Source organism: Spermophilus citellus (assembly GCF_964194105.1).
Source record: "Spermophilus citellus genome assembly, chromosome: 3".
Lineage (NCBI taxonomy): Eukaryota > Metazoa > Chordata > Mammalia > Rodentia > Sciuridae > Spermophilus > Spermophilus citellus.
This window is the reverse complement of record NC_138184.1, coordinates 2,503,947-2,531,302: the sequence shown is the minus strand read 5'-3', so window position 1 is coordinate 2,531,302 and position 27,356 is coordinate 2,503,947. Positions and strand designations below refer to the sequence as shown.

General features: G+C 58.9%; 1 protein-coding gene and 1 long non-coding RNA gene across 4 annotated transcripts; one reads left to right on the top strand and one right to left on the bottom strand.

The window, feature by feature from the left end:
* Positions 1 to 1,785: 1,785 nt before the first annotated feature.
* On the bottom strand, positions 1,786 to 20,576 carry PIAS4 (protein inhibitor of activated STAT 4; the record flags this gene model as incomplete). Of its 3 annotated transcripts, none has more annotated exons than XM_081285895.1 (11): positions 1,786 to 2,277; positions 2,403 to 2,533; positions 4,478 to 4,638; positions 4,821 to 4,894; positions 5,751 to 5,856; positions 5,933 to 6,061; positions 6,153 to 6,243; positions 6,442 to 6,483; positions 7,538 to 7,622; positions 16,136 to 16,562; positions 20,424 to 20,576. In XM_081285895.1, 11 exons carry the CDS (start codon positions 20,448 to 20,450, stop codon positions 2,015 to 2,017), a joined length of 1,536 nt encoding a protein of 511 aa, XP_081142021.1. In that variant the 3' UTR covers positions 1,786 to 2,014. The 3 variants fall into 3 exon arrangements, with proteins under 3 accessions (XP_081142021.1, XP_081142022.1, XP_081142020.1); XM_081285896.1 differs by having other exon boundaries at positions 16,136 to 16,526; positions 20,424 to 20,549; XM_081285894.1 differs by lacking the exon at positions 20,424 to 20,576 and having other exon boundaries at positions 16,136 to 16,625.
* Positions 20,577 to 20,632: 56 nt separating this feature from the next.
* On the top strand, positions 20,633 to 27,145 carry LOC308644566. The gene is made up of 2 exons (XR_014021034.1): positions 20,633 to 21,937; positions 26,887 to 27,145. It is a non-coding gene; the product is annotated as an uncharacterized lncRNA (long non-coding RNA).
* Positions 27,146 to 27,356: the final 211 nt, after the last annotated feature.

The following is a 27,356-nucleotide window of genomic DNA, read 5'->3' as shown; positions in this document are numbered from 1 at the left end:
AGGGAGAACCCATCCTCCTGCCCTCCCACCATCAGGATGGGGCAGGATGGCTGGTGGGATCTGCCCAGGCCAACCCAGCTGGTCAGACCCCTGGCTCCCTGTCAGTGGGAGTTGGCCAGGCCCAGCTCTGGCCTGGACACGCCACCAGGGTGCTCATGTTGACCCTGTGGCCGCCCTCCCGGCACTCGCCCATCTGCAGTCGGCTGCTGAGCCAGGCTGGTCCATGCTGAACCTGCTGCACACAGGCCCAGGCCACACCACGGGGACACGGGACAGGAGGGAGCGCTGGGCTTCGGCCTGTGACTTTCAAGAAGGCCTGCTCCACGGCCTGTGGTCTCTGGTACAAACTGTGTGGCCATGGCTCTCCGGTTCAGAATATCCCACCACCCTAAGAGGAAGCCTGTCCCCATGAGCACCCCCCCATCCCTCCCCAGTCCAGCACCCGTGGGTCCACGTCCATCTTGGACTCTGTCCTGTCATTGGGTCATGCATGGTGGCCTGTGCATCTGGCTCCAACTGACCAGAGTCCTCAGGTCTGTCCACACTGCAGCCGTCAGCTTGCTCCTGCTCTGGCCGAGGACACTCCTGTGTGTACACATGGACTGCCTGGGCGTCCACCTGTGGAACTCACTTCCACGTTCACCGGCTGTGAACACACGTGTGCACGTCCATGGGATGTGCTCAGACCTTTGGCCTGTCCTCTTCAGGGCCACTGCCCCCCTCCCATGGTGGCTGCTGTAGGCACGGTCCTCACCCTGGCCAGCACTGGCTGCTGCCCGTGTCCCAGCTCTGCCCTGGTGACCACGGCACCTGGCGGGCCCGCTGCCTTCTCCACCCCGGGAAGCCTGGGCAGGCACCCCTCATCCAGCCTCCTGGCCCAGGGGACAGGCACCTGAGGAGGGGAGAGGCCCCTGGGTGTCCCCAGGCCCCCAACACAGACAGAAAGGGCACAGACAGCACAGGCCTCGGTGGCTTCACCTTGACCGTTTTATTTGCATTTTTAAAAAACAATTAAATTAGAATACAAATATTAGAAAACAGCGGCCTCGGCTATGGGCAGCGCGGGTGGCCGGCCGGCGGGAGTTCATACAGCAGTCCTGACACCCAGCTGCGGCCCCACCCTGCCTCCTGACCAGGGCAGCAGGAAGGGCCCCCAGCGCAGGGGGAGCCATCTGGCGCTGCCTCGGCTCCGGGGTGGGCGAGTGAGCCCGGGCCTGTGGGAGCCCAGGAGCCTGGCGGGAGGGGAACCAACCCAAATCAAGAGACCTGCCACCCTCGGACGCCACGGCCTCCCTGCCCGGGGCGCGGCGGGGCTGGCGGTGGACATCTGTGCTGTTCCGTAGGGAAGTTAACCTGAATTGGAGTTACCGAGGTAGCTGGCTAGAAACTGACCCCCCCACGCCACACGGTGCCGCACCGGGGCCGCCTCCCGGGGGGCGCTGGTCACCGCCACCGCGGGGTCTTCAAGATACCAAGTTATTGCACTTTCAAAAACAACCCACCTGCGGCGACCCGCCCGCCCCACCCATGGCTTCGGAACCCAGCGCTGTGGGCGCCGCGAGGGTCTCCAGGGAGGACGCATCACGGAGAGCAAAGCAAGGGGACAGATGCATGTCGCTCAGTTGCGGTGGTCGCCGGGCCGCCACCCCCACGGCCAGGCCCCAGCTGGAATGGTCGCGGCCAGGTTCCTGGGTCCCTCCCACACAGCCCCTGTCCTCCCCGGGCCTGGTGGCCGCAGCGGGCTGTGCAGGGCGGCCTTGTTGGAAGAGTTCATCTTTTTGTCGGTTTCGTTTTTCTTTTTCTCGTTTTTTTTTTTTTTTTTTTTTTTTTTTTTGTCATTTTACTTTTTTTTAATCCCCGAGAGGAGAGTCCAGAGGTGCAGGTGCCAGGAGCCAGGGAGGGCGGAGAGGACAAACGGACAATGAAAAGAGAAGGAATCGCTGCTCCTCTGCGCCCGGCCGCCCGCCCTCCGCGTGGTCAGCACCAGGGAAATTTCAGGTCATGTGGCCGGCGGTCAGCAGGCCGGAACCAGGCCCTTCTGGAAGGGGCAGCGGCGCTTGGGCCGGGGTCCCTCCTCGTCCTCATCCTCGTCCTCCTCTTCGTCCTCCTCCTCCGAGGACGACGAGCTGTCCAATGTGAGGTCCACCACGTCGGTCCCGGGCTTGCCATTCTCCACGCTGCCCACGGAGGCTGCCCCGCTGCTCGCGCTGCCCAGGGTGCCACCGCTGCCGCCGTTGACACTGGGGGTGGGCAGGAGCCCGCTGGCATCTGAGGTTCCTGTGGGCAACGGGGACGTGGGCACTCAGGAGGCTGCGACAGGCACAGCAGGGGGCCACGGCCATCACGCACAGGGCCAGCCGCACCCACAGCCACGCAGGACAGGCGCTGGGCACGGGACTCACCGAGCACCAGGATGGGGCCCTGGGGGCTGCAGCTCCGCTCCTTCTCGGTGCGGATCGGGCACCAGGAGCCGTCCACCAGGTACTCGATCTCATCGGCGTCCTCACACTCGCTCAGGATCTTGGAGAGGAGCCTGGGCGAGGGGGTGGGCTGATGCCGGGCTAGGCCTCAACCCCGGCCTCCTGACCTCCACGGGCTCGCCAACTCCCCACCCATCTCTGCAGAGCTGGTTTCTAGACTGTACCCACCGGACCCAAGGGCTCGAGGGTGGAGGACTGGAGGGTCTTCTGCACAGGCCTGGACGTGTGGCCCCAGGAGGCCGGCAGGCAGCTGGCCTGGCAGCCAAGGGTGCAGACAGGAGGCTGTCCCCAGTCACCCTGGAGGGTGGCCAGGGGGCCTCATATCAGAGCACTACTCTGGGGCTGGGCACCACGGGCCACTGGCCCGTCAACCCCCACCTCTACTGCACGACGCCCCATTTCACAGACGGGGAAACGGCCGAGAGGTGACCGCACGAGGACGAGCAGAGTGGAGGCCAGCGTAGGAACCCCGAGCCTCTTGTGGCCTGCTCTCCAGGCAGACAGGACACTGAGGCTCGGGAGGGTGCACATGGCTCCAGGCCCTTAGAAGCTCGGGGGACAACGGGGCCACCTCGCTCCCACACTGCAGTTCCTGTAGGGCGTGCACTGTACACGGGGTCCCTCTGCATGGGAACTTCCCGCCATCCACAGAAGGGAAACAGAGGCCGTGGCAAGGACAAGAGCCTGAGGTCACAAGACTGGGCAGCTGGCTCTGGTTCCAGTTCTGCCCCCAGCACCTACTGGCCACGAGGCATGTCTCCCCATCAGAGGGGGCACCGTGTCACGGGTAAGTCTGCACAGGGCACGCTGGCCACCGTGCCCCCAACCACAAGGGAGAAGCCTTGTCCCACTCAGGGCCACCCTTGCAAAGGCCAGTGGGCCACTTTCATCCTGGCTGGCCCCCACTGCCACCCTCACCCGGGTCCCCAAGGCCTCTCCTGCTCTCCTGCAGAAGCAGCTGCCAGCAGAGGGCTCCTGAGGGCAGGTCCAGGGCAGACGGGCAAAGCCACAGGAGACACTAGGTGAACCCCTGCAGGAACCTCCCGGCTGCCCTGCGACACCAGGACTGAGGTGGCCGGGACCAGGGGACAGCACCTGCCCAGCCCGTTGGCCTCTGCAGCCGGGGGCCACTGCTGCTCTGAGCTGAACCACCGGCTCCGGGCCTGGGGGAGGCGGGTGCCGGGCTGCACAGCTGCCAGGCTGGGAACAGAGCGGCCATTCAGGTCCAGCCCACGTGCCTGGTCCCAGGGGCCTCCTCACTCCACTTGGAGGCCGGTAGCAGCTCAGCCCTTCCAAGAAGGGCTCAGGCTCAGAACCAGTGAGACCTGGATTCAAGTCACTCTGGGCCAACCTCCTACAAGTTAGTGGTAGGGTCTGGGTGGGGGCAGTCCCCCCTGAGGCTCAGTGTCCTCATCCGTTCAGTGGAGGGGCATCCTGGGGTGGGGCTCATGGGTGGACGCCTGCCAAGCATGTGAGGCCCTGGGCTCCCCCAGCACCGCAGAGCAACAGGCAGCACGAGAGTCAGAGGCAGGGCAGGTGCTTTAAAAGGGAGTCCACCCCATGACCACTGCTGGCCACAGAGTCTCTGGCGACCGGGAGGTGGGGTGGGGGAGGTGGCAGGAGCCACCTCAGGTGCCAGGGACAACTGAGCGCAGTGTGTGGAACCTTGAGACCTAGGCAAGCTTCCCACCCAGAAGAAAGGCCCGTCCTTGGCCAGTGCCACCAGGAGGGCAGGGCGTGACCAGCAGCTGTGGGTGCAGGGGCAGGGTGCTGTCTGCAAAGGGCCTCCAACTCCCGCAGGCTCAGTGCTGGCCCAGCAGGTGCCCACCTCATGGGCAAGAGCCCAGGCCACACCACAGTCTCCAGCACCTGCTCGCATGGGGCCAAGCCGTCCTTCCCTGCCCACGGCATTGGCTTCACGCTTCCCACAGCTGGGCCCAGGGAGACGAGGGGCTGCCCAGCATGGCACCTGGCTGCTCCTGGGCTCCAGGACTTACCCGTCGATGATGAGCTGGTCGTAGGGAGCTGGCTTGTCACACACTGGACACAGCCAGGTGGGCTTCTTCTCATTCATCTGCAGGTAGAAGACGGCATCGAAGCACTGCAGGTGTGCGCAGGTCTCCGCCCGGCAGGGCACTGAGAGCCGCATCTTCACCAGCTGCGGGGGGGGGGCGGGGGGGGGCGGGTGAGCAGGCTCGCAGGATACCAAGGGGACCCCAGCCAGGCCCTGCCCGCCTTCGCTCCCACACCAGCTGCACCAGCGCCACTTGGGGGGATGGAGGATGCCCGGGGCCACGCGGCTCTGGGAGGGAGCAGTGTGGGGACCTGCCAGCCACTCACCGGGCAGATGAGGGAGACCCGCACACCCGTGGTGGCGATCTCGCTGTCAGGATCCAGGCGCAGCTTCTCCTTGACTACATGGAGGGGACAGAGGACAGTGTCAGAGGGGAGGGACGGGCAGCCTGGGTCACAGCCCACAGGACGCGCTCACTCCTAGAAGACGCTTCCCTGGTGGGGACGCAGGCTGGGCTGGGAAGAGTATCTGAAGGAGGCTTCCACATAGTGAGGCTGGAGGCCACGGGATGTGGAGAGCTGGGGTGGAGCCCAGGGTCCATCTGGGCTGGGCAGGGCCCTGCCCTCCCACCTGCGAGACTGGGTTAGTGGAAGGGGCTGAGCAAGCCCAGGGACCTGTGGTGCGTCTCCAGCGGGCACCAGAATGCAAGGCCAGGTGGTTGGGCCCCACCCAACTGCCCCTCCAAGGACAGGACAGCACAGCCCAGCCCCGCCCCGCAAGGCAGGCCCACGGAGAGGCCTCCCCAGGATGGCTTGGGCCTGTTCTTGTGAAGAATGCCCACACTGCTCCTCCCCGCCAGGGCACCCAGCGTCTCTCAGGTGCTCCAGGTTTCATTACTTAACAGCAGCACGCGTCGTGAGCACAGGAAGGAGGAAACAGCAGCCTCGTCCCCTGCGAGTCACCCTCAGCCAGCTATGATCCCACCTTGCCTGAATGTCAGGCCAGAGCCACCCATGGCAGCCTGAGGGCTCGCTGGGGGCACAGGCCCTGGGAACAGGGCCCCAAGTCCTCGGCCCCTGTGGGCCGCAGCCTGCTCCCCCCTGCAGCATGGTGCAGAGGCCTCCCGGCCTCCCTGGTGCCACAGCCCCCAAGCTGACTTGCTAAGCCTGGGCTCACACACTGTCGAGGCCACCCCTCACGCCCAGGAAGGAGGGTCCCTGGTACCAGGGCGGCCGCTGGCCCCCACCACCACTCACCCAGCGCCTTGCACAGCTCCGGGTGCTTGACCCCGATGGTCCTCAACCTCTGCAGCAGCTCCGCCGAGGTCAGCTGCCGCACCAGGTACAGGGCCACCGAGTAGCTCTGGGGAGAGGGCAGGGGTCAGCCCAGCAGGGCCAGGCCAGGGGGAGGCCAGGTTGGGTAGGGGAGGCCCGCTCACCTTGCCGTAGTTCCCCCAGGTGACGGTGATGCGGTTGGTGGCTGAGGACAGGTACATGAGGTGGGTGAGGTTGATGGGGCGGCAGGGCCTCTTGGGCTCCACTCCGGGCTTGTTGGAAGGGTAGTAGCCCTGCAAGAGGACGGCTGCTCAGGGCACTTGGGCCAGCGGTGTCCCCCCTGCCCCCCCCCCCCCCCCCCCGCCGAGCAGGGCCTCGGCTCACCGGGACCGAGCAGTAGCTGTGGTTGACCTTCACGGCGATGTTGGGCGGGTACTGGTCCTCCTGCGGGCAGCTGGCATCCGAGTAGCAGATCCTGCAGCAACAACGGGGACAGCTGTTCTGGGGGCTGGGAGCCACTGCTGGTCCCCACACGACGACAGGGGTCAGAGGGTGGGACAAGGGGCCAGCGGTGCAGGGCCTGGGGTGCAGTGCGTGATGAGGACATGGCAGCGGGGTGAGGGTGGGAGGGCCATGGCCAGGGCTGGTGGCCGTGGCCCGTTTGCAGACGTACCTCAGGACCACCTGCACGGCCTTGACTCCGGGCTGCAGCTCCCTGTACGGAGCGGACCAAGGAGAGAGGAGGTCAGTGGGGGAGGGGCCAGCATGCCCCCCGCCCGCCAGCTGGACCACGTCTTGCCGGGGAGCCAGCGGCACCCTCGCCAACGTCACTAGCCAAGGGGCTCCCCGGAGGACACCAGCCACCCTGGCCCACACTGGGAAGACGAGTCGTCCCAGGCGAGGGGCGCGTGCCCGGGGCAAGCTCTGCATGGGGCTGCGTGCAGCAGGGGCCTGAGCGGGGGGTGGGGGGGGTGCTGTGGCAGTGAGGCTCACACCCCAGGAAGAGGAGGCTCAGTGGGTCCCCAACCTCTGCCAGGCCACCCAGCCTCTGTGGCCACTGCACTAGACAAAAACCATGACCAGTTTCAAGAGCAAGGATGAGGGGCTGGGGGACCTTGGACCCATAAGCAGGCAGGGACTCAGACGTGGGTTGTGACCCTGGCCCTGCACAGGCCCCCAGAGGGGCTGGCCAAGTGACCTCTCCTGTCTTTGCTTGTGGTGCTGGGAATGGAACCCAGTGCCTCATAGGGGACACACACATGCTCTGCCTGAGTGTCTGCTGGTCTCTGGAAGACGGATGGGGTGCTCCTGGGAACCCCTCTGGGTGGAGGGCAAGGAGCACCCAGCAGAGCCGGGCACACACGCCATCTGACAAGGGCTCCCCGGCGGGGCTTGTGTCTTAGCTGGACGTGCAAAGACTTCAGAGAGCTCTCGGGGCCTCTGCTCCACCTGTTATAGCTCAGGTGCCTCATCTGGGCTGACCCTGACTCCAGGGGATAGGAGGGGACGTCCGGGGACACGTGGTGTCACAACTGGGGAGCTCCTGGCCGAGTGATGGAGCCAGGGGTGCTGTTCAGCACCTGGCAGCCCAGGACAACACCCACAGAACCACCCAGCCCCGCCCACAGCATCTTGGGTCCCTTGTGAAGGGGGACAAGGAGTCCATGTTGGAGCTGAAGGGTACGTGCCAACACTGAGCACGTGGCCCTGGACGTGAGGGCTGTGGCTCTCGGGCGCCGCGGTGGCCCTGCAGGCAGATGGGCGGGCACCTGGAGTTGCGGATCAGCTCCACCTGCCGGGGCGTCAGGGCGAAGATGCACGGGCTCTCCTGCAGCTTCTCGCTGTTCTGTGGGACTGAAGACAAGTGGGGTCAGGGCCACGTCTGCCCACATGCAGCCACGTCTCTGAGCCCCTCTCCAGACCAGGAAACAGGAAGTGGGAAGCCAGAGCCAGTGGGGTCCTGTGAACGTGGCAAGACTGCCCAGGGCCCCTGGTGTGGGAAACTTGATCTTGTCCCCTTGCAGGAGGAGGGGAGGACAACCCAGCTGGGCCCTGGCCTGGCTCCCTGCATGCTTTCAGAAACTGGCCCCAACTCAGGGACCACAGGACTGTAAAGACCACAGCGGCTGGTCACAGTGGGACCACATGTGGGGCCTCGCTAGAGATCATGAGAACCTCCCAGGGCCAAGGACAGGAAGGTCCTGAGAGGTGGCGCCACGCCGGGGGCACAGCTGTCCTTCACGCTGCACTGTGGCTAAGGCCACGGGGCAGTGAGAGACACACAGAGCAGCACTTGCAGGCGCAGCCAAAGCAGTTCCCGGAGAGGAAGAGGATTTCAGTTTCTATTTTGTGGGGCTGGGGACGGAACTAGGGCTCCGCCACTAAGTCATACCCCCCCCCCCCCGTCCTTTTTATGTTTTGAGACAGAGTCTCACTAAGATTCCCAGGCTGGCCTTGAACTTGCCATCCTCCAGCCCCAGCCTCCCAAGGAGCTGGATGGCGGGCACAAGCCACAGGTCCTGGCCCAGAGAAGATGTAAGATGAAAGATGCAGGCTTCCTCCAGGAGCAGCTGGAAGAAGAAGGGCAAGTCAAAGCCAAAGTCCCTGGAAGGAAGAAAATACTCGAGAAAAAATGAAAACCAAACAGGAAAGATATCAAAGCCAAAAGCTCGACTTTCGCCAGATTGAGCGGTGAAAACAGTGGCGTCGACCAAGGCTCTCACCATCAGCAACAGACCAGCAGCCTCTGCTCAGCAGGCACCGCGCCACCTCAGACACACGGTGGAGAGGCTCCTGGCCTGGGGCAGAAACCGAACACAGCTCCACGGAGACCTTCTGCAGGGAGGCAGAGCTGCAGGCCCAGCCCGAGGATCCCAGCCACAGCGAGCCAGCACTGGGGCGCTCAGGCTGCGCTGGGACTGGCTCTGGCCTGCCAACCCTGCCTAGAACTTTCTGAAACCCAGATCATGAGGCTAGATGACACGGGACAGGACACCCGTTCCACCTAAGAGCAACTCGGGCCCAGAGTCAGGAGGCCTGCGCCTCCTCACAGGTCCACTTCTTGGGGTGCCCACCACTACTGGGTCTGTGTTTAGGGCCCAAAGGTGACTGTGGTGACAGCCATGATGCTGCAAGCCAATCCCGACTGCTCGCTGAGGGCCTAGCAGGTCTCTGGATGAGTGCCACCTAACTGTGAAGGGGGTGCACACAGGCCACCTGCAGACAAGCCTGGATCTGCCCAGGGGCCTGGGGGGCAATTATTCTGGAGGCAGGAGGGGAGGCCTCACAAGGTGACACCTGAGCTAGGCCCTGAAGACCAGGCAGGAGATCAAAATGCCACCCCCACCCGTTCCACCCTGCAGCTGCTCCCGGAAAGCAGGAGTGGAGGGCAGGCCCCCAGCAGGCGGCTTCAAGTAGTGAGACAGGCCTGTGAGCCCAGTCACCAAAGACACAGCACCCGCCCTTCCCTGAGGGGCGTCCACTTCTAGGTGAGGCCAGGCAGGCAGTGTGCTGGCTCAGGGCCGGGGGTCGGCCCTGCACACCTCTTCCACTGAACCGCTGGCCCAGGTCCTGATGCTGCTCCCAGCAGCCGGCAGAGGTGAGTTGTCACCTGGGCTGTCACAGCCCTGTCCAGAAAGGCTGGTGTCTCCTCTAAAACCGTGTGCCTCGGCCACACTGGTCAGAAGCAAGGACACACTGCCTGGCGTCCAGGGCCAAGCCCCCTCCTCCCCATCCTGCTACATACCCCTCCCTTGGCCAGTCCCGGAGGCTCTTCCCAAACACCGCAGGCACCCAGAGGCCTGGCCCTCGGGCTGTCTGCCCTGACTCCGATCAGAACCCTGAACTCTCACAAAGAGCTGCAGATGGGGAGCTCCCAGCCACTCAACCCCCCACCTACCCTGTTCCCACTGCCACTCCCCATCATTCCTCAGGCCCAAACCACTCCAGGAGGCCCCTGTCCGCACGGACCACCGGCCCAGCCACCCAGTCTCCTCCTCAGGACCCCATCAGCTAAAGACATCCTGCCTCAGGGCCTTTGCACTTACTGGTCTCTCTTCTGGAACATTCCTCCCACAACTACCTCCACGGCCCTCTGTCTTCCCTTGCACAATCGCCTCGGAATAAAATGCTTCCCTGAGCCCCTCATTAAAAACCTGCAGCCGCCACGCCTGGCTTTTCTTCACAACCTTGACCTCCTGGGAACTGACCGACCTCCCCACAGACCTCCTGCTCTCCCTTGTAGGCCCACATTGGCATGAGGTCCACAGGCGACGCGGGTGTGTGTGGGGGGGGGCGTCACACACGTGCACCTAATCAAGGCAGGACTCCGAGGAACCAGAAAGCACTGGTTCCCCGGACTCCAAGGAGCCAGAGGGCACGAGCAGGGCAGCGACTAGCAGGTGCTCAGCCCGAGGGTCACACACAGCCCGCCCCTCATGGCCCCGGAGCGGAGGGAGGTGCAGGGACCCTGGACCAGCTGGACCCAGGATCCCACAGCCATCAGGCGCCTGGTGGCAGGCGCAGGGCCTGGAGCCTGCTCTGATGAATGTTTAATGCCCGGCAGATGCTCAGGGAGAGCGGGGCGGCAGAGCCCACACCGGGGCCTCTCGGGCGGCTGGATTACAGCGGGCAGATCCCTTGCGGGGCCTGGACTCTGCAGTGAGTACGTGCAGCATCACACAAGCTGAGGGAGGCAGCCTACGATCAAACACCCAATCAGACAGGCGTCTCCCTCCCCGAGGCCCCGCTCCCAGGCTGAGGCGCCCACCCGCTGCACACACACAGGCTCCTCGGCTCCCACCAGACCTCTCCGTGGGCCTCCACACTGCCCGCTACTCTCGGCCCTGCCCAGCAGGACGCTCGCCTCGCCAGAGACCCCAGAGTGCCAAGCAGGTCCTGGACAGCACCCCAGGCAAAACCAGGACAGGGTCTGTCGGTGGGCAGCACCAGAGCCTCAGCCCAGCACTGTGGCCAGGCTGGACAGCGCCAGGGCGGGGGCTGCATCTAACCCCCACTAGGGCCTGGGGGTTCCAACCCTGAACCCTGGCTTCCACACCCAGCCTGGTGCTGGGGCTGCTAGGTAACCGGCAGCCAGCTCCAGCACGTGGCCCTGGATGCTGCTCAGCTCTGCTTCTTTGCCTGTGCAGTGCCCTGCCTGTGGCCCCAGCCTGCTCTAGCCGCCCCCCCAGCCCTAGGTTCCATTCTTAGCGCCACATAAAAATAAATATTTAAATTCATAAACGTATTGTATTCATCTACAACTAAAAAAAAAAAAAAAAAGGGCTGGGGATGTGGCTCAAGTGGTAGCGTGCTCGCCTGGCATGCGTGCGGCCCGGGTTCGATCCTCAGCACCACATACAAAGATGTTGTGTCCGCTGATAACTAAAAAATAAATATTAAAAAAATTCTCTCTCTCTCTCCTCTCTCACTTTCTAAAAAAAAAAAAAAAAAAAAGTGCTGGGGATGAAGCTCAGTGGTAAACTGCCCCTGAGTTCAATCACCAGTACAGTTAAAAAAAAAAAAAAAAAAGACATTAAGCAGAGCATGGTGGCACTGGCCTATAATCCGGGCAACTCAGGAGGCCGAGGCAAGAGGATCACAAGTTCAAGATGAGCCTCAGCAATTTAGTAAGACCCCGACTCAAAACAAAAAATAAAAAGGGCTCGGAATGTGGCTCAGTGGTTAAGTACCCTGGGTTAAGTTCAGTACCATTAAAAAAAGAAGAAAAAATGTTGAAAAATGAGACCATGGGCTGGAGATGTGACTCAAGAGGTAGCGCGCTCGCCTGGCATGCGTGCGGCCCGGGTTTGATCCTCAGCACCACATACAAAGATGTTGTGTCCGCCGAAAACTAAAAAATAAATATTAGGGGCTGGGGATGTGGCTCAAGCGGCAGCGCGCTCGCCTGGCATGCGTGCGGCCCGGGTTCGATCCTCAGCACCACATACCAACAAAGATGTTGTGTCCGCCGAGAACTAAAAAATAAATATTAAAAATTCTCTCTCTCTCTCTCACTAAAATAAATAAATAAATAAATAAGTAAATATTAAAATTCTCTCTCTTAAAAAAAAAAAAAAATGAGACCATGGGCTGGGATTGTGGCTCAGTAGTAGAGCACTTGCCTAGCATGTGTGAAGCACTGGGTAGAATTCTCAGCACCATATAAAAATAAATAAATACCATAAAGGTATTGCATCCACCTACAACTAAAAAAATTACATGAGACCAGCCTGGTGTGGTGACCCTTGCCTGTAATCCCCACAGTTTGGGAGGCTAAGGCAGGAGGATCCAGAGTTCAAAGGCAGCCTCAGCAATGGCAAGGCACTAACAAGCAACGTGGGGAGACCCTGTTTCTAAATAAAATCCAAAACAGGGGATGTGGCTCAGTGGTTGAGTGCCCCGAAGTTCAAGCCTTCATTACCCCTCCTTAAAAAAAGAGAGACCAGCCGGGCATGGTGGCACACACTACAAGGCCAGCGACTCAGGAGGGGGGGCAGGACATCGCGGGCTTGAGGACAGCCCCGGCAGGTTAGCAAGGCTTTAGCAACTCGCCAAGACCCTGTCCTGTCTCAAAACCCAAAATAAAATCGTAAAGAATGGGGAAGTAGCTCAGGGGAAAGTGCCCTGGTATTCAACCTCCAGAACAGCAGCAAAAAGTAAAAACAAAAATAAACAAAGCCCAGACAGACAGGAGACCCAGAAGAGTGCACCGGGCCCCACAAGGTCTGCAGCCCCCAGACCCGCCAGCCTCCACTCCTCCCCAGCCCACCATCCCTGGGGGTTCAGGAAACTGTCCCTCCTCCTGGGGCACCCCACCCTCGGGCCACAATGGCCTGCACTCAGTCCTGTGAGGGAGCCCTCTAGACGCCAGGCCCCTGCTCTCCTTGGTCCTCTGCCTGGAGTCCGCGCCCTGCCCCCCTCTATGCCTGGCCAATTCCTCGGCCTGAGGTCTAGGCTGGAATACCACCTCTTCCAGGAAGCCCTCCTGCCAGCTCCCCCACAACAGCCCCCAGCCCACCCCCCAGTCCCCTCTAGTGCCTGCTGGGTGGCACCGGGGCAAGGAGATACCAGCACTGTGTCTGGCATCAGGGCAGTGCTGGCCAAAGGGCTTAAGAGCCCAGAAAAGGGGCTCACTTCTGCCCTGCACACAACACAGCAGCACCAGACCAGAGCCCCTAGCCATCACTGACACTGACCCTGGGGACAACCCAGGGGCCACTCACCCCCCCCGTGGTGGGCTGCAGTGCTGCCTCAGGACGCCAGGAGCCAGCAGCTCTGGTGGCAGTGAATTTCCCTCCTCTGCCCTGGTCTCATGAGGGCGCCTCTTGGGCACGCTCTGGGAGGAGGGTCTGGGCCCCTGGTACTGCCTGGCCCTTCTCTGCTGAGGTCATCAATGGCCTTCTGCCCAGGCTCCCCTTGCCGAGGGCAGGGTTCCAAACCTGACCTCCCAGGAGGCAGTGCAAAGTCCAACCTGCTGGGAATGAGGTCAGGACAAGGGAGGATGGAGCCGGGCTCTGTGTGACCTTGGACAAGTCTCCTGACCTTTGGAGGCACCAGTCCCACACCCCATGGAGCCGCCCATCTGCCTCCCAGCCCTCCCAGCTCCTGGTCTGCGCCAGCGCCCACCCCTCCCCCACCCAGCATTCCACTCGAGGTGATTTATGGCTCCCATCCGCCGGGTGCAGCCTACAGCCCAGAGCCAGCGGCAGCTCTACTGGGGGAGTCCACTTGGGCGTGTGGGTCTTGTTTTGGTTAGTGGGTCGTGGCCGGGACAAGGAGGAAAGAGAAGCTGGCAGAGCTAGGCCTCTAGAAGCGGGCAAATCATGGAAGGTTGGAGGCTGGGACACAGAACCGTGGGTTCTGGAACTGAGGGAGCACTGCCTTGGATCCAGACTCCGCCATGGCACCTACGTGCACAGGGCATGGGGTCCCGGGGAGGCAGCGCGCTCTGCTGGGAGAGGCTGCCCCCGACTGGAGCACACAGGGGGCTCTGGGGAGGAAGGCAGGGCGGGGTCGGCCTCTTTGTTCTGAGCAAGAGCAGAATGCTCCTGGTGGAGACAGGGGAGGGGGCTCTCCCGGAGATCAGGTGACCAGATCTGGGGGGACAGGGGCACAGCAATGCATTGTGGGGCGAGAGCCTGCAGGAAGCAAGCCCACAAGCCAGCAGGAGATGAGGCTGGATACCTCAGGTTCAAAGTCCCCTCCAGCCCGTCCCCTCAGCACCCAGGCTGGGGCACCCAGCCTCCCTGTTGCTCAAGTCATTCTGGAGACCTCTGGAGTTCAAGACGCCACTTTGACCTTCAGAACCGTCCAGCTCTCCCAGAACCCCAGGGAGATGGCTGCCAGCACCCAGAGTGGGCTTGGCCAGGGGCCAGCAGCACAAACTTGGAGGACACTGGTCCCCAATGCACCCGTGACTCTGGACAGGTGCTCCTGGGCCAACCTACTTCCCAAAAGACTCTGCCGGAGCATGCGGCCTCAGTGGACTGCTGAGGTCAAGGCTGCCCTTCCTCCCTTCACTTCCTGAAACCCCATCAGGGACCAGAGTCCCTCCCACCCAGTCCCACCAGGACAGGAGGTCTAAGGGTGGTCAGTGGGAGGGAGATGCGGCCTGCACCCCGTCCTGGCTCCAAGCTCCAGAGCAGGAGAGGGGTCTGGCTAGAGCTGAAATGTGCATGCCTGACAGGGGCCCCTGGTCCTCACTGCTGGCCAGGCAGGATGCTGGGTCAGCAAGGTGGATGAAGAGGGGTTCTGAGCTGCAGCCAGGAAGCCAGGAGGCGTGGCCTCTGCTGCCCACCTGCAACAGGCAAGTATAGACTCTGGGAGGACATAAGGGCTGACTGGAAAGGGCGGAGGTGGCAGTAGGGCCCTTAGAGCAGGCCACAGGATAGGGACCCTGCAACCCTAAGTGGGGTGCTAGAAAGAATGCCTGCGTTCTTTCTAGCTGCATGCCCTGCGCCTGGCACTGCACTGGGACCCCACCCATCATTCTCCATTACTTTTAGGAACTAACAAACTGGACGGGAAATGGAGGCAGGTGGGAGAGACAAAGGGTGGGGGTCTCCCGGCATGCTCAGGAGCCTGGTAAAGTCTGAGTGCCTGGACAGGGGTCCAGCAAAGGCCCCTTATACTCCCCTCCCCATTGGGGGGCCTGGGAGGCTGGATGCTCTGCCCGCCCATGAGCCTGGGGCTGTCCAGGCCTCCTCAGCCCTGAGCCCAGGCCAGCGACTGGCTGAGCCCAGGGTCAACACCCATGTTTGGCCTGTGTGTATGAGGCTTCCGGGAGGGCCCAGGGCGTGCCTACGCCATCCTGACCAGCCCTGGCCAAGCCTTCAGATGAGGCAGTAAGGTCACGGGCCTGTCTATAGCTAGGTACGGTAAGATCCTGATGTCAATGATGGGGAGTGAATAAACAAGAGGACCTTGGAGCCCTGCCGGTCTCCTCCACCTGACTGTCCAGCCTCAGAGAAGTATGTGGAAGCCTAGCCTCACCTTGGCCCAAGGGGCTGTCAAAGACTAGTCCTGAGGCTGGTGCCTGAGACAAGAGCCTTTGGAGGAAGGGAGCAGGTCAGACACAGCTCTTCAGCCCCTTTTCCACAAAGACTCGGCACATGAAGCCAGCCACGGTCTGGCGTGGCGCCCTGCCACGCTGTACCAGAAGCATCCATGTGAGCAACAGAGCATGGCCAGAGTGAAGGTGTGGCCCGTCGGAGATCAGTTATCAAGCAGAGTGTGGCAGTCAGGCGTGCAGACGCGCACCTGCAGGCCCAGCTACCTGGGAACCTAAGGCAGCAAGATCACTTGAGCTCACAAGTTCAAGGCCAGCCTAAGCAACACCACAAGACCCAGTATCTGTCTGTCTGTCTGACTGACACACACACAGAGACGCACCGCCGTGGTTTCTAGCTCAGCCTTGCCTTTACACATGAGTGTCCTGGATCTCCTTCCATTTCTCCTCTCTCCCTGAGAACACAAGCTCTAGGACAAGCAAGCCACCGTGCTTGGAGGACACCCAGGCAGCCCACTCAGGGGCCACAGGGCACCATGGCAAGGGACCCAGGCCTGTGGGCGACCACTTGAGGAAGCGGCTCCCTCAGCCCTGGCCACGCCTTCAGATGAGGCAGCCCTGGCACCGGAAGCTCCTGACAACAGGCTCAGGCTGTGCTTCCAGGGACTGACAGCTGATTGACATCTGTCATTTAAGTGCTAGGCTTGAGGGCAATCTGTTACGTGACAACAACAGTCAGAGGCAGTCCCCTCGCTGCCTGGGAAGGAAAGCCCCAAGTCCCTCCCCACTTGCCACGCCACAGTCATGTGTGAGGCGGGCTGTGTGGCTGGAGGGTGCTGAGTCGGGAGGCGCCACTCACCTAGCTCGGTGGGCTTCAGCAGCTCGTCCAGCATGTTAAAGAAGGGCAGCTTCACCAGGCGGACTTCTGGTTTGAGGGTCTTGGTGGGCAAACGTCCGAGTCCGTTTAAGTACTTCCCATAGAGAACAGGGTAGTCAATGTTGGGGCCCGACAGGGGAGTCCTGGGCACTGTGCTGGCCCGGTCGTAGGCCGAGTGCATGGTCAGCGGGTCCAGGGGCCGGTGGGGCTGCGGGCCTGGCTCTGCGCTCTTCTTGGCGTAGCGTGTCTCGTACAGCTCTTTGATCTTCTTGAACAGCTCGGGGCTGCAGTCGAACTGCACCAGCTGCAGGGCCCTGGTGACGAGCTCGTGCTTCAGCCCGCTCTTGCTGCGGCCCACGAATCCCAGCAGCATCTGGAGGTCGGAGACTCGGAAACTCATCACCATGTTCTGAAGAAGAGCAACCACACACATGCTCTCAGAGGCCAGAGCTGGCGACATCAGGGGCGTCATGCGGTGGGGGCTGGAAACCAGGACTGCTGCAAAGTTACACCCCCCCAGGACTGGCAGCTTCTGTGGGCTGCCAGCTCACCCTCCCCCACCGCCCCCCCAAACTCCTAGGCGGCACCACTGTGGCAGAGCACCGGCTCCCCACCCCCACAGTCTAGTTCAGGCGCCCTCTTCAAGTCTGAAAGCGCCCCAGACAGGAACTGGGATCTCATCCTGCCGTGGGAAACGGCCCCTGCCAGCTCCTGGCCAGCAAACACTGACAACCTCTCCTGAGTCTCCACTCTCTTCTTCATGGGCCAAGATAACAATCTGCACCTAGTGGGGACCCTGGGAGGGGCCAGGTGAGGCAACCCACACAAAGCACCTGGCCTCAGCCACAAACACGCTGCCTGGCGTGGAAGAACGCAGCCACAGCTACTTACTGCTGTCACCTGCAGGACAACCGCACACCCCTCACGCTTCGCTCTGAGCCTTAGAACAGCCCTGCCAGGGGAGCAGGAGTGCCCTCAGGGGTGGCATGGGGATCAAGGCCTCACTGAGGCTGGGGATGGCTCCTCTCTGATGCCTCCTCCCCACTGGCACTGAAACAGCTAGGTACTGATGAGGCAGGGACTCCTCTGGGTGTTGTGGGCACTGGGCCAAGTTGTCCCATGGGGGGGCACTCTGGGCCCAGCAGGGTGCTAAGCAGATCCTGGTCTCCACCTGCTCCAGGTCAGGAGCTCCCAGTCATGACGGCCATACATGTCCACAGTCACGGGCCCTGGCTGAAGGCTACTGAGGGGCCCAGTAGCCACACAGTCTCATGCCTGGTGCCACAGTCAGGAAGGGGGACTGGCAGGATCCGGCACTGACTTCCTGTCCAGGTCTCTCTGGCTAAATCAAACAGAGCTCTACAGGTCCCAGTGTCTGACCTGCTGGCTCTTGGGGTACTCTTTCTCAAGAGCCGGCCACCAAAGGCGGTGAGGACTCCCTGAGAGGGATGTAAGCCAAGTGTCCTCAAGGGATGGGCCAGGGATCACCTGCTGAGCCCTTAAATCAGCCTGGGATAGATAAGATGTGGTGGAAGGAAAACCTCCGGGGAAGGCAAACAGCATGAGCAACAAGACTGGTTGGGAGGCTGGCACACGGGGCCTCGTGCCCACAGGAGCCCGCAGCCACAGACACCTGCCTGGGACAGCAGAAGTAGGAGCTTCCAGAGCCCCACCACGTGTTCACAGAGTGGCCTGGGTGTCACAGGCCTCTGCAGCCAGTCTTTGGCCACTTAAGAGTGAGGCAGGAGGTTGACACAGCCCTGTAAGCAGAAGCCTGCTGGCCCCCTACCTTGGGACCGACTTCCTACCTTGTGCAGTAAGAAAAAGACTCCCAGACAAAATGTGTCTCCTGAAAGAGACCCAAGCCCTTAGAAAGGAGGGGAGGTGCTGACAGGTGAGCGCTGACCCTGGTGATCAGCCAAAAGCCCACAGCCCTGCTGACATTATCCACTGGAGCCCCTGTCCACCAAGGTCCAGCCTCTCCAATCAAGCTGGACATCCCAAGCCCAGTGAGCATCCAGCACACCCCTCTCCTGCCATATGCTCTCGACTCGAATTTCTCCGCAGCTGCTGCCACCAAGAAACCTGCCCTTGACACTGAGGAGGGGGGCTGTAGAGGGAGCCAGGGAAGACAAATATTCAGGAAGAAGCCTGGAACAGTCCAAGATCACTTCCTGCCCAGCTTCATCCGGATCCGCCTGCCTGTCAGAACTGTGTTTATAAACAGTGCCAGGCCCTGAGAGCCAGCACAGTTTCAACTCTCCACTTGTTTAGGAACCACATGGGGACACATCAGCCAAGACAAAGCAGTGGCACCTGGCCTCTGCAGCATGGGCTCCTCTGAGCCTTGGGTGTGTGTGTGGGGGTAAGGCCCCCTCCATGAAAACGCACAGTGTACCAACACTGCAGACCCCACCCTCAAGCCTTCTTTGGGGCCTCAAGTGAAGGCTTAGACTTATTTACCAATAAGTCCCCACATCCTCCCCTTGGAGCAGCCCTTATGCACACCAAACAACAAAATCTCCAGCCATTCACACGATGAGCTAGAGAAAGCTCCTGAAAAAAGGATGCTTTTCGATGACATTTAAGGTATTTGAGATAGTAGCAAGAGACAGAGGTGCCTAGGGCCTGGGAAGTTATGCTGCAGCCCCAAACTCCCCTCAACAGAGGCTCAGGGCTTAGAGAACTTAAAAGAAGGGTAACCTTGGCTTAATTGGAATGGGGAGGCCCAGCCACCAGAGGATCAAGCAGAGTTCATCATATTGTATTTCAAGGCCCTGGAAGATGTAAAAATGCAGCCCCAGCCCCTCCGCCAAAGTGCGGTGGGGTCCAGAGTTCAGACCTCCTCATCTTCAGGGCAGATCTCTACTTCCCAAAACCCTAGAGAGGAAGTGTGTATGGTATGGGTCTGGGGGAGTACTCTGGGGGGGCGGTATACCCTATTATCACAGAGCCTGAGGGTTGCCTTTTGGCTCCCAGTGGGCAGAGAAGGATGGAAGCAAGGAAAGGGAGGAGTGAGGAGGAAAATGCACTGACAGGTGCACTGACCAGAGGGAGGGAAGACCAAAGGCTGGTATCCCCAGCTCCCAAGGAGCAGTGGTCTTGGACACAATTCTGAAGCAAGAAGGATCAGACACAAGGATGCTGGCCCCCCACCTGGGTCCCAGTGATGGAGATGTTAAATGAGGTCCCAAGCTAGGAGAAGGAAAAAGCAGTTACAGAACATTGAACCTAGACCAGAGAATGGGGCACAGAGTGAGAGCCTAAAGAGATCTATCCTGGAACCAGTTGGAGACCCTCCAAAGATGAATATAAGAGAACAAGCAAAAAAGGGAAGTCAGAGCAAGGACATAAGGACTCTGGGCCTGAGCAAGGAAGAGGGAGTCTGGTCTAACAAGCGGACTTACTGGAGAGGGGAGTCTTAAGATTACCTCTAGGACAGCACCTGGTTCTGGAGTGCGGAAATGTGCGCTCCCCGAAGGAGAGGTGCGCTCCCAAGAGTCAGTCAGAAGGCAGAGCTCAAGATCCAAGGCTGAAGAGGACTTCGGAAGACCTCTGAGCAAGAACGGGGTCAGCGCTCTACTCGATGGGGAGGGCAAAGGGTGGGCCCAGTGTCCCCCAGGTGTCAGGAGGGGGCGGGGCTCTGGGGCTCACACCGAGGCTGAGGTTCCAAACCGAACTCGCGGCGTCTGCGCCGCGAGGACTTATGCGGTGTGGGCTGGTTTCGGACCGTGGCTCAGCCACCCTGTGCTGACAGGGGTGACAGAACACCACTTCGGAGGTGGGGGGACACTATGAGCAGGGAGTCACCGACCCCAGGCTGGTCTGCACGCCGGGGAGATGAGACCCGTTTACAAGCTCTCGGTGCGAGCAGACAGAAACTACCCACAGCCGAAGAGCCCGGAGCCCTGCTCGGGGCGCGGGGTGCCCACCCGCCCCGCTGTCCGCGGGGACTGAGCCTGCAGCGGGGAGGCGCGGCCTTCCCGGTGCGCAGGGACGCCGGGACCCTCGCCGGTGGGGTCGGCCGACCCGATCCTGCCTCCAGCGGCGGACCGACCGGCGGGAACACCGCGGCCCGGGCAGGGGGCCCCGCCCCCGGCCTCCCCGCCCCCCGCCCGCACTCTGCGCCCGGGGCCGACGGGGCCCGGAAGGGCAGCCTTGGGCGGGCCGCGCCGCGCGGCCCCGAGCGGAAGGCGCAGACCTCGGCCCGCCGCCCAGCCCCCGCCCCGCCGCCCGCACAGCCCGGCCAGCGCCGCCGCCACTCACTCACTTTGGCCTCCACCAGCTCTGCCGCCATCTTGGCCACCAGCGTCCCCCGCGCCGGGAGCCCCCAGCCGTCGCGTCACGTGACCGCCCGCCACTCGCGGGCGGGGCCGCCTCCCCGGCCAATTAGCACCGGCGCGCGCTCCTCCCCAGGGCGCGCGCCGCAGTGTAGTGCGCACGCGCGCGCGGCCGCCGCCCGAGCCTGGAGCCAATCAGACCCGCCCGACGTCGAACCTTCCCCCACTTCCCCCGTTTCGCTCGCGGCGACCACGCCCACTCCTGGCGGCGTCTGGCTTCTTAAAGGAGCACGAGCCCCGCGCAGGTGGGGGCGGGGTCACGTCAAAGAAGGGAAAGAGCGAGTGGGCGGTGGTGGCGACGACAATACCGCCAGGTATCAGGATTCCCTGCGCGCGCCGGCCGCCAGGTGCACGCCAGGTCGGCGGGCGGCGCCGTTGGAGGAGGGGACGGTTGCTCAACCGCAGGGTCGCCGGTGCGTGCAGGGGGGAGCCGCGCAGCGCGGTGCGAGCCCCGCGGGTCGCACGCGGCCCACATCCGGGTCCTGAGTGCACGTGGGGCGCTGTTCCGCACCCCGGCCGGCCCCCGGCTGGGAAAGGCGGGACCTCCCCGGCTCTCGGGCTCGTCGCCACTCCCGTGCGGCGACCGTCCCTCCACCTCTAACCCTGCGCCCACACCCGCCTTCAACCTGGGAGTCGCACTGACCGGGACCTTCCCGCCCCGAACTCTCCGTGCTCCCCAGAGCCCACAGAAGCGCAGCACGAACTTTGTTGTGTCAGAAGCAGGAAGTTGGCGCTCGCCTGTCACCCCGGTCCTGGGGAGGGTGGGGCGGCGGGACGACCCTAAGCTCCAGGCCTCCGGAGCAGCTTAACCGGACCCCGCCTCAAAATGAAGAGGGCTGGGCTGTGGCTCAGGGTCGAGTGGGTTCAATCCCTGGAACCCCCCAAGGGAAGCGAACCAGCGATTGGCTCTGCCTAGCCGCGCGACGCAGCAAGGAGCCCCCCACCGGGGGCCCCGCGGTGCCGGTGCCTGGCCGATGCCGGCGGGTTCTGGAGTTGACTGTCTGAGGGTGAAACACTTCTAAGATTCGCCAGAAGTGGCACAACTTGTCCCAGTCACGGCCTCCGGAAGTAGATGTCAGTGTCCTGTGGTCGGCCCAGGAGCAGACTGGGCTCAAGGTGCCCCTGTGTCATCCAAGGGGGACAGTACTTTTTTTATATTTTGGTTTCTGGTATTGAACTCAAGGGCACTTTACCACTGAGCTACATCCCCACCCTATTTTTATTACTGTTTTTTAAAATAGGGTCTCATCTGAGTTGCTGAGGCTGGCCTCAAACTTGCCATCCTCCTGCCTCCACCTCCCAGAGGCCGGGAGGGCAGGCCTGTGCCAGCACATCTGGCTCAAGCGGGAAAGTTCTAAGGAATTTTATCACATATGGTATCTTATTTATTGATTTGCTTATGTTGTGGTTCTGAGGACGGAGCCCAAGGCCTCCTGAATGCGAGGTGAGTTCTTTACCACTGAGTTTCACCTACAGCACTCCTGGCTACTTTAAATTGTCTTGAGGTGGCTTATAATGTCTGACACATGTTCTGTTTGTAGGTTTTGGGATTGAACCTAGGGGTGCTTCACCATTGACCCACATCCTCAGCCCCTTTTTATTTTTTTATTTAGAAACTTGGTCCCTCTAGGGTGCTCAGGGCCTGCTGGGTTGCTGAGGCTGGCTTTGACTTGAGAGCCTCCTCTGGAGCCTCCGTCATTATAGGTCTGTGCCACCACCCCGCCCTAATACAAGGTACATGTAATGCTAGGTAAGTAGTTCTTCTGCTGTATGGTGTAGGGAATAACGACAAGAAACAAGTCTGTATGTGTTTATCACAGATTCAGATTACTTATTTATTTACTTATTTATTTGTAGCACTGGAAGTTGAACCCAAATTCTTGCTCAGGAGTTGGTCTCCCACTGAACTGCACAATCCCAGTCCCAGATGGAAAAAAAATTTTTTTTTTTTTTTGATTTGTGGTGGTTGGAACCCACATATACGGAAAACCAACTCTTTTTTTCTTACAGGTAAAATTATGGTAATGATGTGCCTACAGGGTAGGACATTTAGACTCAATGAAATTATGATCTTAAGTGAAAAAATAGTGTTCAAAGAATAATTAAATAACTGCAACTGCTCAGACACATCACATGGATGAAAACCCACACATCTGTAGTGATGATTATAAAAGCAGGAGGAGAAAAGGGTAAAAATCCAGGCCTCTGGACTCCTGGCAGGTGCCTAGGGTACCCACAGTGACCTCTGGAAGCAGGCTTTCCAAGGGAAGGGACTGAGCCCTTGTTAGCATTTGCCCTCCACACAGCATTTCTGTAGACTGCAGCAGCCGGGATGATAAAGGAGTTTTCTTTAGAGCACGAGGTCAGCATGCAAGAGGCCCCGGGTTCCATCCCCAGGACCCCAACCAGTAAGGAGCGGGGAGGGAGTAGGAATCAGCCATGTTACAGGACAGTATAGAGCCGCCCTAGAAAATGACACACTGTTTAAAAGAAAAAACATTTTTCCTTTTTTCAGTACTTGAAATGGAACCCAGGGCCTCACACAAGTTGACGAATGCTCCACCACTGAGCCACATCCTCAGCCCTTTTTATTTGTTTTTTAGACAGGGTCTCGCTAAGTTGCCCAAGCCGGCCCGGAACTTGCCATCCTCCTGCCTCTGCCTCCGCCTCCTCGGTCACTGGGATCCCAGGCGTGTCATCGCCCTGGGCTCCAATGTTCTCTGGAACCCAAGACATTCCTAACTGATACCCCTTCATCCCCAGCTCCCCTGCGGCTGGGCCTCACAGTCCTGGCTGCTCCCTTTGGTTCTGTCCATCCTGGGCTGCCTGTTTTTTCTGTTTTTAACTTTTGCAGTGCTGGGGATGGGACCCACACATGTGAGGCAAGCACGCTACCTCTGAGCTGCGTCCCCAGCATCATCGTGATCTACTTAATTTCTCCAGTGGAGTCAAACCCTGCTGACTTAGGACCTTTGCTCAGGCTGTACCCTCTATGTGTGTGTGTGTGTGTGTGTCTCTCTCTCTGTCTCTACCCCCCCACACCCTTTCTCTGGGACTGGGGATTGAATCCAGGGGCCCTTTTATTTTTAATATTAATAAGCTGGTGGGCTTATATTTTAATTTTGAGACAGAGTTTAACTAAATTGTCCAGGGCCTTGCTAAGTTTCTAAGGCTGGCCTCAAACTTGCAGTCCTCCTGCCTCAGCCTCCAGAGACCCTGGGATTACAGGTGTGTGCCACAGCACTCTCATGGTAGGCAGAATGATGGCCCTGGTGAGGCCACATCCTGACCCACTGAGCCTGTGGGGACCCTCCTTACCGTAAAAGCCAAAGGGGCTTTGCTGGTGGGCTTGTACTCGGGACCTAGGGAAGAGAGACCAACCTGCATCATCCACATGGGCCCCTTAGGAAGGTCCTTAAAAGATGGAAGAGGGGCCTGGGGCAGTGGCTCAGGCAGAGCGCTGGCCCAGCACGTGTGGGCCCTGGGCTCCATCCTCAGCACCACACGAAGTTAATAAATAAAGGCGTCGTGTCCACCTACAACTAAAAAAACACCTATTTAAGGAAAAAAAGGGGAGGCTGGGGCCGTAGCTCACTGGTAGAGCACTTGCCTCGCATGCACGGCCCTGGGTTCAGCCCCCACCCAAAGAAAGAAAACAAAAAGATGGAAGAGGGAGGCAGAAGGACCAGAGAGGGACGTGGCTATGGAAGCCGGGGTCACTGGCAGGGACCACAGGACAAGGGACCTGGGGGCTCTGGGACCTGAGGACAGCCCAAAGTCCCCGAGGGGGGCAGCCCTGCGGGCACCTCCAGCCCAGTGGGACAGTCAGCCTTCCAGTCCTGGTGTCGTGAGTGTCCCCAGCCTCACAGTCGGGGACTTTGCCCTGGCAGCTGCGGCGCCTCCCCAGCGCACTTGGCCTCTCTTTATCTGAGTCTGCTCATCTGGAAAATGGGGACGGTGACGGGTCAGGGTCTGGGATTTCACCTTGGCGAGCCGAGGAGTGAGCCCGAGGTGCCATGGGCGTTCCAATGCTAGCCACGGCCAGCACGAGGGACAAGTATTGGCTTCTGTTCCCCAGGCCCCCAGAGTCCCCTGGGTCCCCAAGGCCATGCAGAGACCAGGTGGGTGGCGCCCACACTCGGGTTCCTGTTGCTCTGAGGGGCTCCTGAGCTGGGGGATGGGCCGCCTGGTTACTGCCTACACCCCCCTTGTCCTCTTGCAGCAGCCACCAGAGGGCACCTGTGAGCACCAGAATCTGGTCCCTTCCTCCTCTGCCCACAGCCCTCAGTGGTTCCACCTCCCTCAGTGTCCCCTCTGCAGCTCACTGGCCTTGGGAGAACTGCCCCCTCTCCTTGCTGCCTCCTCTCCTCCCTCTTTCCCCTGCTTCCTTCTGCTCCAACTACACTCTACAGGCTCCCTGCTCCCTGCTTTGTTCTGCCCCAGGGCCTTTGCATGGGCTGCACCCTCTGCCTGGAGTGCTGTTCCCACAGACAACCACGTGCCTCCCTGTGTCACCTCCCTAGGTCTCTGCTCACATATCTTTAGATGTATAAATGTCTACTGCCATTTGCCCTACATGTGCTCATCCCTTGACACCCCGGGGGAAGACTTCTTTGGCCAAAGCGTGACCCACACTCCTATGGGTCCTGTATCTGACTCGCCAGCCTCAGGATTCCCTTCCTTCCTTGTAGAGTCCGGTTTATACAAGAATCTTGCCAAGTCATCTGGGCGCAGTGGCGCACACCTGTCTGTTGAGAGCCACAGCCGAGTTGGGATGGCGCCTGGCCTTTTGCCCGCATATTAACGCCTGAAGCAAGAAAGGCATTAAAACTCATTGAAACATATATGGAAAATATGCATTTGGGTAGAATTGATATAAGTTTGCCTTTATTATTTATTGTAATACCAACAAAAAATATTCCTACAGGAGTATTTTGGCAAGAAGGTCCATTATTGTGGATACATTTATCTTATTCTCCTAACACTATTCTTACTAGGTATCCTGAGGCTGTAGGACAATTAATACTCAAAGGAATAAAAGCAGCAAAGGGAGTGTTTGGGATTTCTCCCAATAAAATTATTACTCCATATACTATGGATCAAATTGATGAGTTAGCTAATGAGTTAAATACTTGGGCAATAATCATGTGCAAATCTAATGTTTCATTTGATAACCACTTACCATCTAATCCTTTGTTGTCTTTTTGGTCATTGCATCCTGTAATTCTTTGAAAAATGACAAGAAAAACCCCTATCATGAATGCTCCAAATACATTCACTGATGGGTCAAATAATGGTACAGCAGCAATAGTTACACCTGATCAAACTTTTACATTTATAGTACCCAAACAATCAGCTCAAAAGGTAGAGCTTAATGCAGTATTACAAGCTTTTGTGATGTTCAAAAGATTCTGTATTTAATTTATTTTTTCGATAGTCAGTATATAGTTAATGCTATAGTATCCCTTGAAGATGCTGGTAGGATTTCACCTTCTTCTACTGTTTTCCACTATACAAAGTCTAATCTGGGACAGAAAAGATCCATTCTTTATAGGACATATCAGGGCACATACAGGATTGCCTGGAGCCCTTAGTTTGGGCAATGAATTAGCAGATAAAACTATACATGACATACATATTTTCTCCACAATAGAAGAAGCTATAAATTTTCATAAAAAGTTCCATGTCAATGCTAATACTTTACAAAAGCGTTTTAAAATAACTGAGGAACAAGCTAGACAAATAATAAAACAATGTCAAAATTGTGTGACCTTTTTACCACAAGTTAATCTTGGAGTCAATCCTAGAGGACTGATACCTAACCATATTTGGCAGATGGGCGTCACACACTTGCCAGAATTTGGAAAATTAAAATATTTGCATGTTACAGTTGATACTTCTTCCAGATTTTTGATGGGCTCCCTTCATGCCGGAGAAAAAAACTAAAGATATTATAGCTCGTTGCTTACAAAATTTTGCCACTGTGGGCGTTCCAAAACAGTTAAAAACAGATAATGGCCCTGGTTATACTTCTACCTCTTTTAAACAATTTTGCTCATCATTTGGCATTACTCTTATAACAGGAATCCCATACAATCCACAGTGACAAGGCATAGTTGAAAGAGCTCATCAAACTATTAAAATGTATTTATTAAAGCAAAAAGACGGAATTGGGAAGGGGTATATATCCCCCAAAGATAAACTTAAAATAACCCTTTTTACTCTAAACTTTTTAAATTTGGATTCATCAGGGCTTGTTGCTGCAGAAAGGCACATGTGTCCAAAAATTGTACATAAGCCCAAGGTACTTTGGGAGGATATTCTAACAGGACAATGGTAAGGTCTGACCCAGTGATTGTCTGGAGTCGGGGTTCTGTTTGTGTGTTTCCACAGGAGAACAGCAGCCAATTTGGATTCCAGAGAGATTAACTAAAGCGATTTCTACAGACCAAAAAGAAGGTGATTTGATTCAAATCCATAACAGCTGATATCCAGAGCTCCAGTTTGGCTATCCTTACATCTGCGACAGTGGTTCTCCCACACCTGGAGGCTAATGAATAATGAACACCATTAAGGCCTATTTCAAATGTAAAAAACCTTGGGGCTTGCTTGTGGGAATACCTTCAGACCCATATGCAAGTTACAGGAAGAAGGATGGGATATCAAAAGAAGAGTCAAACCCAGGTGGTAACCAGGATGCTTTTTTCAATATCTATTTTATTATTGCCCTTTCCCACATCATGAAGTTCTATTTTGTTTTTTGAGCTCATACAGACCTAGGGTAATGTTTTTCTGATCAGTTCTATTTTTTGACTGTGGAGTTTTTAAACATTGCAATGGAGATTTCACCTGTGTAAAGCTAC